Raw genomic sequence first — 10,649 nt, 5'->3', positions numbered from 1 at the left:
TTCCCTCATCCAAGAACCCCTGTGAACACTGTCACAATAAAGGACCTGGGGTATCTGACATGGGAGGAGCGGATGAGGGAGCTGGAACTGTTTGGCCTGGATGAGACAAAGTTCCAGTGAGGTCTTATCAACACGATTAAATGGGGGAAGGAAGAAGATGGAGCCAGACTCTTCTCAGCAGTGTCCAGTGAAAGGGTAAGAGGCAATGGGCACAAATTTAAATACGGGCAATTCCATTGAATGTGAGAAACTTACAGTGAGAGTGACAAGCACTGGCACAGGTTGCCTAGAGAGGTTGTGGAGTCTCCATCCCGGGAGATACCCAAAACCCAGCAGGACATGGCCCTGAGCAACTTGCTCTAGCTGGCCCTGCTTGGAGCAGTGGGGCTGGACTAGGCAATCTCCAGCCTCAGCCACTTTCCGATCCTGCCTGGAGCCTTTGACTCTCACACTCTTCTCAAGTGTTGGACCACTTGAGAAGTAGGCTTTGAAATAAACAATCTACCTGCATCTCCAAGTTTTGTTTATGAGATGATGAGACTTTTAAGTCTAAACGGGAAGCTTTTTTAATCCAGACTCTGGATGTTTACCTCTCTCAATTATTGAAGATAATAGAAAAGTGCATTTTAAGGGAGAGCATTGTTTTAATACTTCGGTCAATTTGCTCACTTAATAATTTAGCAACACAGATCTATTTTCTTTTTAAGTTTGCAGCTACCATAATAAAGCATAATTAGCAGTAAGTCGTCCCTGATCAGCTCAGTGGGGTACGTGATAAAAAGAGATGATTCAAAAAAAGTACATAAAAATGAAAACTCTATAAACAAATTTCAAATAGTCAGGGGTTAAACTTGGGGTCTATTAAGTTAGGTTTTTTTAAATCCAGATTCCCTACAGGGTACTCTACTAATGCATCTCGGCATCTTAAAATGATCCGTAATCAAAACACCTAAAATAACTGTTGTGACAAACCTTCCACAGTTTAAAGGTTACCTGTACCAGATGATTAAATTGCAGTGAGCTGAAGAGAGAAAAATCTTTAATCATTCCCGTTTCTGTTTTATTTTTCTCTGTGACAGTATCATCTATCTTTTCATGGCTGGCACACTGCAGCCTTCACCCAACACTCCTGGGGCCACAATCTCTGCTATCAGAGGGTAGAGGAGGCATCTCTGTCACAGTATTAATTACAGGTCTGCAGCTCTGTAACAAGACGGGGTGAGTTTAGTTAGACTGTACTTCCAGTCCATAATAATGCAGCACTATTCCCTTATTCTGCCCAGAATCACAACTACCTGAAAAAACACCATCTCTAGAAGAAGCTTGCTGGATGATTTCCTTCACATTCACCACCCTCCTGCTCACTCTCTCTTGGAGTCTGAATTCTTAAATCAATTTCCTTTTGCATATAATTTGCAGAGGGTATTGTTGAATTTTATGTTTTGCCTTTTATATTGCATGCAATCCAGATTCTCATTCATTGTACTGCCACTGTTAATTAACATAAAGTAAGAGATTTGTTGGTATGTTCCCTGACAGCAAACTCCCATACTCTGTCTTGCTTGTATGCTTTCACATTTTCCCTTTGCTAATATATCATTTTACTTTCATGCTCATTATTCATTAATCTGTTCTGGGCTGCATTGTTCTGTATGAACTCAGCTTCTGAAATAGTCTTAATCATTCTCCAACACATGATTCTCCAATCATTTTTCACGACAGCCTCTTTAACTTTCTATTCAGTAAAGACAGCAAATGCAAAAATTATGCTGTTCAATATCAGCATTCAGACCATTTGTGTAAATAATGAGATTTTAGGGTACAGCTCAGTCTCATGATAGCCATTTAGTAAGCTCATTCCAGAATGAAATTTACTTAGAAGTGCAGCTACTTTTTATGTCACTTATTTTAAATCTAGTTTAAGTGGAGTTACTTTGCCTCCACTTACAGAGGTCAAAGGCTAAGACTGACAATTTCAAAAATTCTTTTAATGAACTAACTCACCAATGGGAATATCAAACTTCACTCACATATGTACTATCAATCAAGCCACTATTTGGCTAAGATGCTTAGCTGGTGCCAGAAGGAATAGACAAATTCCTTTAATTTTGCTTTGCAAAACTACACCCTCATCAATATGTTAACTTTAGGTATAATTTGTTGTTCCTGTTCTCTCAGATTTATTTCTTGAAGAGAATTTTTTTCCCTAAAAGAAACCTTGTTTGAAAAATTTTGCTGTTCTACTTTTCCACTTTGGCAGAAAAAAAAGGTACTTTCCAAGATACTTATTCCTTTCTGTATAACTATTTTTGAAATCTTTAGTGCCATACTCGCTTACTACGCTTGTACAAGATTTCAGAACTCAACAGGTCATGCATGACCTACTAATTCTATCCCCGTGTCACATGGAAGATGTACAGGCCATGCTGTATGCATCCTTCAATGTTAGCTCATGGCCAACAAGGAAACACAACAAATGGAAATGAATAAAGATGAAAAGAAAATGAACCAGTGCCAGAAATCTTATGACTGTCTGTCTATATTATTGTCCCCTGAATATCACTTGTGCCGAAGAACCATGATATTTGAGACAACTGACCATGAGGAAAAAGGCAGTATTCTATATGGAGTCGGTAACAAAGGGGAGCTCAGTCATAAACCTTGTATTACCATGCAGTCAATTTGTCAGGTGTGGCATCCTAGCTTGTTAGCCAGCCTCTCTTTTGTACACAAGATTCCAAACAATTTCTTTGTCACATGCATAGAAAAATCTTTTCTAACTTAGTTTAACCATGTCACCTGCTCTAGTCAAAAACAAAAATTTCTTCATCACACAAAGAATAGGTCTTTTTAATTTTTATTAAAATGAATAAAAGAAGTTCCCTCTTTCTAAAAGAATTACTGGTGTAAATGTTAGGGTGAATATGTATCAAATGAGCAACTTATGTATCAAATGAGCAACTCTCAAAGCTGAGAAAATATTACAGAACACACCAGAGATAGCAGTACAGAAAATCATAATTGGTGCAATTTTTTCACACCATTGACAGCATAAGTTAAACACTTGCAAAGCACAAAGTTGCATTAGTGCCACCAAAGCCAAATGAATTTGTGAGAGCTATACGCCGTTTGTCCGTCTTCCACTCCTGAGCTGTCAATGGAACATAATTGAGATCGAACTCTGCCTCTGTTTTCTGTAAGTTTAGAGTAGGTGGCAAAATCCCATGGTAGCAGGACAGTGCAGTAAAAGCTGCTTCAATGGCTCCTGCAGCCCCCAAAAGATGTCCTGTTGCTCCTTTTGTTGAGGAAACTGCAATATTACGTGAGTGATCTTTAAAAAGTCTCTTGATTGCTTGATTCTCAGCAGCATCTCCTAGAGGTGTAGAAGTTGCATGTGCATTGACGTATGTTACATCTTCAGGTTTGATCCCAGAATCCTTTATTGCTGCAGACATGCACCTAAGGAAAGGAAGACAACAGAATGCTGATTTGCCCAAAGCATTTCTGTCAAATATACAAACCAAAAGAAAAAGCATAGGTTGTTTTAAAATGTTTATCAAGTGTGAAAATTTGCTTTAGCAGAGATGTAAATGACAAGAGGTTAACTCATCTAACTAAGCACATTAACATCTACATTAGGTACCAGAGGAAGACAATAAAAATGAGGCCCACTATAAAATCAGACTTGCTGTTAAAAAATCCACAGCTAGGAGAAATACAAAGAAGAAGAAAAGAAGATATGAAAATCAGTCTCTACAGACTACATTAATGTATCAAACACCCTTTTCACTGTAAAATTTGAAAACATTTGAGAGAGAAATAACTACCAATATTATTACAAAAATAATAATAACTACTGACATTATTACAAAAATTTAGAGATGCACTCCCCAACAAAAATACTGGGCAATGAAAGAAAACATCTGCAGCCATCCTCCACATGAGCTTCTTTTGCATGCTGTCCAGAGACTAGAAAATGTCAAGGAGATAGCACAAATCCCTATATTTCATTTTAAAATGAAATTTACTGAAAGTCACACTCTTCAACCCCTGGCATGGTATGTTTAGTTTGACTCCTGATGACTTGTGCACTGTGACTACCTCTTTAAAACCTGTTTTTTTATGAAAACTGTGGAAGGATCTACACAGCTCGACATTGCAATTTCTCATAGATTTCCCTCAAAGAAGATCAATCAGATATCTCTCCTTGCACATAACAACAAAACACCTCTGAGCAAAAGACCACTGACTCTTTTGAAATTTATGAAGAAAAAGGAAATAAAAGGAAGCTCAGAAACAGATAGCACAAGCTTCTGGACAAATTTAAAGGTCTCTACTACAGCCTTCTACCCTTAGAAGCATCCTGCTTAGATTAGGGTGGAGGCCACTGACACTCACTGTCACTAGATAGTGAGCCAATATTCAGGCAAAAGAGGTTACTGATAGTTATGAGATATATTAATTTAGTTAAATACATTATCTGCAATGAACTTATTCACTTGAGGAGATACCAGATTACTTGTGTAGGACATTCTTTATATCCACAATTCTGAGTCTGGCTTTGCCTCTCCTTTCCTGCTGGTTTATTCCAACATACGTATTGGCCTTCAACAGAAGCAGTTATTAGAAGATGGCAAAAAATATATTCCTCTGAGTCCTCTGAATTTTTTTTATGTGGCAAATAAAATTCCTATAGGAAAGTGAGATAAGCACATACATTCCAGATTTAATCCATATACCACTGCAGTAACGAATTACTGGCTTGAAGACAGTATTAAAATGTATTATCTTATCTCAAGGGTGGAAATGCTCAACATTTTGGAGATACCCAGATTAATTTTCAACTCTTCCTACTGTGAATTTAATTTATATGCTACTGCAATCATAAAATACACAAAAATTCTATTATAATATATTGCCATATCATCTCAAGGGTAAACAAGTCTGAAAATATGAGATAAGACACTCCTGATTACTCATCTCACACCTAAGTCTGCAGAACAATTAAATATGAATCAAAGAGCATCGATGGAAACACAGTATATTTACAGTTCTAGAAAAATCTGTTAACCTTATAAAGATGCAAACACAGCTTTACAATACCATGCAGAAGTTTGATCTATTTGTGCAGTGATATATTGAACTTTGGTACTAAATAGTCACATACATTCAGAATAAAGCAAACTAAATCTTTAGCAAAGATTCCAATGCCAGCAATAGTACTCAGCTTACATGAAGCTCTCCAACTTCCACATGTATTTAGCTGACAATTTAATTAGGTCAATGATAATGAATTGATGAGTATCAACTACTTGTGAACTGGTTTTGATGAGATAAACACTGATGAAGCTTTACCACCTCCCTAAACAGTACTAAAGTGTATTTCTGCTATGCTCCTTCACCAACACTCTTAGCTGCATCTGAATGAAGTACTGAATATTCTAACAAACTAGATCTCTTAAGTGCTCTACAGCTTTCATCACCTGAGATTTCTTGCAACAAATAACATGCTTTTGCATGTTGTAAGTGCTCTACAGCTTTCATCACCTGAGATTTCTTGCAACAAATAACATGCTTTTGCAGGGGAATGGGGGTCTATCTTCTCGATGGAAAAAGAGTGAAGGAGAACCTGCGAAGATTCTGTCTCACCACAAACATCTTAAAAAGAGGTTTCCATTGAGACTTATTTATATGAAAAGCGGTATGCACCAAAGGAAAAATGTTTTCACACAGAGAAAGCTTTCATAACTCTATGGAAAAAGGTTGATTCTACTGAGAACTGGCCTTCATCCTCCTACTAAAAAAAAAAGAATTGGGGCACAATGTTACCAGAAGCTCTTTCATTTTTCAGAATTTTAAGCTTTTGGAACATTAATTCAAGACTGAACATCCCTTCTCTGTGGAAAAATTTACAATGACAGAAACAAATGTACCCACTACAATTAACATATGAAGTAGCTATTACAATCAACATAGGAGTTCTTACCTGAATGCACCGTCTCCCTCGGGATTAGGTGCTGTTATGTGGCAAGCATCACCGGACAGTCCATAACCCAAAACTTCTGCATAGATCCTAGCACCTCTTCGCACGGCGTGTCCATGCTCTTCCAAGACCAGCACAGCAGCACCCTCTCCCATTACAAACCCCTCCCGCTGCGAATCAAAGGGTCGACACGCTGTTTTAGGGCTCGAGTTAAAACTTGTGCTGAGGGCCCGGGCTCTTGCGAATCCAGCCAAAGACAAAGGACTAATGCAAGCCTCAGTCCCTCCAGCCAGCATGACATCAGCATCACCAGCAGCAATGAATCTAAAGGAGTCTCCAACTGCGTGTGCGCCTGTGGTACAAGCGGTCGACACAGCGTGATTCGGACCTTTCAGTTGGTATTTAATGCTGATATGGCCTGCTGCCATATTGACCAAAATCTTCGGGACAAAAAAAGGGCTGACCTTACTGTAACCCTTTGTTTTAAGTAAGGCAGCTGTGTCAGAAATTTCTTCCAGTGGGACCATTCCCATCCCAATTGCCACACCGGCCGTTAAGCGTTCCTGTTCAGACTGGGGAGACCAGCCAGAGTCCTTCATTGCAAGCTCTGCTGCACCGATGGCCATCACGGTGGCAGAACTCATGGATTTGATCTCTGACTTCGACACAAAGTTTTCTTCACTGAACTCACCCTCCTTGTTTCCCCTTGGCACACACGCAGCCACTCTACATGGGATGCCTGCATATTCTTCCCCATCTAGTGATATAATCCCACTGCCTCCTTCCAGAAGCTGCTTCCACACAAACTGAGTCCCCACACCGAGAGGGGACACTAAGCCAATACCTGTAACAACTACTTTCCTTCGACATGCAGGCAGTGACTTGCTGAAAGCCCTTCTGTGGTTTTGTAAATGTAGATTTAAACTCAGACTCCGGAGATGAAGATTTGGAATCTTTACCAGATCCCGCGAGCACTGTGAGAACATGGTGGCAATAATCAAGCACATTCCTGTAAATGGAGAGGGGTGGAGGGGGTGGGGAAAGACAAACATAAAAATAAAGCAGACAATGTGGAAAACATTCCAAGAACATTAAATTAATAAACTGATTTTTACTTGACAGCCTGTTTTCAACCCTGAAGAAATGGATATAGTTTCTGTGTCTGTAACGAGGAATAGTATGAGTTATGGCAGATAATGGCAAAGAAACGTTCACTTTGGGAATACCTCTAGTGAGCTCCTCTAGCTTAAGCTGCTGATGAATATGACTTAGCACTACTGTAGACTGTGAAGCACTCTGGTTTTGCTGCAAAATTTCCCCTGGAGAAACCACCAGCTGACTGGAGGCAGAAACAATGAGCATTAACAGCTTCACTCTTCTAAGGGAAAAAGTGTGTGTTCACCAGAAAGTGTATGTCCCAAGCTGAGGATATCATCATCTCAACCTTCATGTCTGGCAGAACAGTCTAGAAACCTCAAACAGGAGTCAATAAACTTGTCCTGGTTCTGCTACTAATGTAATTACACATCTAGGACCAGACTCCTTCTCTTTCCACCTCTACCAACCCTTAATCAGCCTTGAGTTATTACTGTCAGGGGACAGTATCTCCAGTAGCTTGAGCAAGATGTGGAGCACAGCACCACCTCTGTTGAAGGCAACACCACCAGACCCCCCATCACAAGAGGCACAGCAAATGATGTCAGAAGGCCTCTGTTGAGAACAAGTACTTGAGGAAGGACCAGAGGACTATGCCAAGCAGTGATGGTGCTGTACTGTGCCATAGTCCAAAGCCAGTCTTATTGCACACATCTGACATGCTGGAGCAGGGCAGAGGCTGCAGTACAACTCTGCCAACACCTACAAAACAGGCTTCAACAGGTTGCCTGCTTTTTGCCTTGTCCAAAGAGCAACTTGGCATCCCCAGCTCTTTGCTAAAGTGGAGAGAGCTGTATGAAGACCATAAGGGGCTGCTGGGCACTCCTGCTAAAATACCCAGACCTGTGGCAGCACAAGTGCACAGCAGCGTTACTAGAAAATGTCATGGAACCACAGAAAGGCTGGGTTGGAAGGGACCTTAAAGATCATCCCATTCCAACAATCCCTGCCACGGGCCCAGACACCTTTCACTAGACCAGGCAGCAGAGAGCAGCATCCAGCCTGGCCAAGAACACTTGGGATAGGGAATAAAAATAGTAAACAATCACATATTATATTTTATACCTATTTTATGCAAATATTAAATTTAATTATTTAAAAAGTATTTTTAAAGGACACTCTTTTAAATCCTGACCCAAATTTGCCATTTCAATTTTTTATGCCACTTAGCCTGGATTTTATAAGAGGTAGTATACATGTATAAAAATATATATATCATAATATATTATGTATTATATAATGCAAGTCACATATATAAATAATATTGTATATATAATATACAATATAAAACACATTTGTAGTCATGGACTCTATATGCATAATTATAGAGTATAATGTATAACATACATATGTTCTATAGATACACTAGATGATATATATTGTATATCATATTATCACAATGTGTAAGATAATGTATTTTATACATATTATTACACACGTAATGTAATGTAATGTATATACATTATACATAATAACGTATAAGATAACATATGTTATCAGTGTATATATATCCATATGCACATATATGACTGCAGAGGTCTGTAAGGCAGCTCGTCCCGCAGCCTTTACTGAAATGCCGTCAGCCGGCGCCGAGCCGTTCTGTCCGACCCAACACCGCCCGATACCTGCTGTGCGGGAAAACCAGGCGCAGGATAATTTCCCCCGGTGTTTCAAGGGCAATGACTACTTTTGATGTGTAAACCAGGAGCCAGCCCCCGGCTCCCCCACACTACACAGCGCCGCCATTGCCGACCAGGCCCGCCCCGCTGGGGGCGGTGTCCCCCCCGGTCCATGCTAAAACCCCCGCCTCCCTCCGCCAGCCCTCAGCGGTACCTCCGCGGTCCGCGCTCCCCCCCGCCCGGCGATGGTTCGCTCTGCCTCGCTCTCCCGACGGCGGCGAGGCCGCACCACTCCGCAGGCGCGGGGGGAAAGAAGGAGATGCGCGGAAACGCGCGGCCCACGGCGCTTCCTGCCGCCCGGCCCCGCCCCGCGGGCGCCGCTATGGGCGGGCGGGCAGCCCGATCGTGTGAATTGTCCAGAAACCAGGAAAGGCGGTGAAATTATTTCCTTCCCAAGCCACATGTTCTAATCACGCAAAGGAGGAGTTAAAAGAAAAAAAAAAAAAACAACCAAACACCAAAAAAAAAACCCCAAACAAACAACAAAAAAAACCCCTAAAATCCTTCAAACTCTGGTGAGTAATAAGTCTGTCCTTATCCTGGACAGTCTACCATGGCAGAGCATAAATATTTGTCAAACTCCCATCAACAGAGACATTAATTAATTACAGTGTGAGTTTGCTTGTTAGGTTATACCTCTATATAATTTTAGTATATATTATATAATTTTATATAATTTTTCTTAGCAGTAAGAAAACTGAAATAAATTTACCCCCATGCAACACAATAATGTCTATTAGCTGCAAACACAGCTACCTAAAAATACAAACTGTAGCACAGTAATGAGGCATGTACTGCAGGAAAAAGAAAAAAAAAGCCAAAAATGAGATAAGTGCAATATTTAAAGACAAAAAATTAACATATGTGCACTTTTTTATATATATGAATAGTCTGGTTTTAATTTAGAAATAAAATTCCTTGGGCATTTAATGCCTTAATTATTTGTTGGAAGTTGGCACTTGGTTTTCTAAATTTTTCACACTGCTTGCCTATGAGCACTTCCAAAGCATTGTTTACAAATGCCATACTGAGATGCATGGTGTATTTATATGCATACATGTATAGCAATTTAGTTAATCTTTGTATTTCCCAAGGCAGCCAACATTGAGAGTCACATATCTACATGAAACACATGGAAAGGAAATTAAATGCTGAAGTAGCAGCCAAGGAATATGGCATAATTTTAAATTAAAATTTTATTACTGTGGTACCAGTTCCTGAGGGCTGAAATAGTAACACTTTAACTATGCTAGTAAGAAAAATAAACGTATTCTCAGCAAAAGTGAACTGCCCTGGGGTAAATCTCAGTGTTTGTGAGGGATATGTACCACTATCTTAAAAAGTCATAGAAGCTGAGCAGTGACCTGTCACAGGCAGGCAGCAGAGTCACAGTGTAATATCACCTACAAAATCAGAAGGCAGCTTGAATTTTAAAGACCTCTCTTGCTTGGAACTCTTTAAATCTGCATTCCTAGTAAAGCAAATCTCCACAGGCCTTTGTGCCCAAGGTTCTTCATCACAGCTCTTTCAGTAGCAGCACAAACCAGAAGTCTAGAAAAAGACTAGGGTTTTTTTTGCCTCTCTGGGACGGACTGTGAGTAGTGCAGGGCAGATGTCGCAGCGAGGGCGAGTCTCTGCAGTGACATTCCTGCTGAGGCAGCCCTGGTGACCTGGAGGTGTGGCACCCTCAGTACTGTCAAACCAGGGCAGTACAAAAGGGGATTTATGTCCTTAATGATGTTACTGCCTGCCAAGGGGCTCCCAATGTTGCAAAAATATGGAATAGGTAAACATTGTCTTAAGAAATTATGTTCTTTGATCTTTGTATACTT

General features: G+C 40.2%; 1 protein-coding gene across 2 annotated transcripts; it reads right to left on the bottom strand.

The window, feature by feature from the left end:
- Window positions 1-2,841: 2,841 nt before the first annotated feature.
- OXSM (3-oxoacyl-ACP synthase, mitochondrial) lies at window positions 2,842-9,077 on the bottom strand. Of its 2 annotated transcripts, none has more exons than XM_066571050.1 (3): window positions 8,972-9,077; window positions 5,987-6,992; window positions 2,842-3,459 (listed from the first exon to the last, which is right to left on the bottom strand). In XM_066571050.1, exons 2-3 carry the CDS (start codon window positions 6,988-6,990, stop codon window positions 3,057-3,059), a joined length of 1,407 nt encoding a protein of 468 aa, XP_066427147.1. In that variant the 5' UTR covers window positions 6,991-6,992; window positions 8,972-9,077; the 3' UTR covers window positions 2,842-3,056. The 2 variants fall into 2 exon arrangements, with proteins under 2 accessions (XP_066427147.1, XP_066427093.1); XM_066570996.1 differs by lacking the exon at window positions 8,972-9,077 and adding an exon at window positions 8,764-8,896.
- Window positions 9,078-10,649: the final 1,572 nt, after the last annotated feature.

This window comes from Molothrus aeneus, chromosome 1 (assembly GCF_037042795.1).
Source record: "Molothrus aeneus isolate 106 chromosome 1, BPBGC_Maene_1.0, whole genome shotgun sequence".
In the NCBI taxonomy this organism is placed as follows: domain Eukaryota; kingdom Metazoa; phylum Chordata; class Aves; order Passeriformes; family Icteridae; genus Molothrus; species Molothrus aeneus.
Note: the sequence above shows the minus strand (reverse complement) of the source record. Positions and strands in the feature narration are given on the sequence as shown.

Excerpts from the sequence above, each read along its gene's own strand:
- OXSM (XM_066571050.1), bottom strand. The coding sequence starts at position 6,990 with ATGTGCTTGATTATTGCCACCATGTTCTCACAGTGCTCGCGGGATCTG. Across the intron at positions 3,460-5,986 it reads GAGGGAGACGGTGCATTCAG|GTGCATGTCTGCAGCAATAA; the intron begins GTAAGAACTCCT and ends TCCTTTCCTTAG.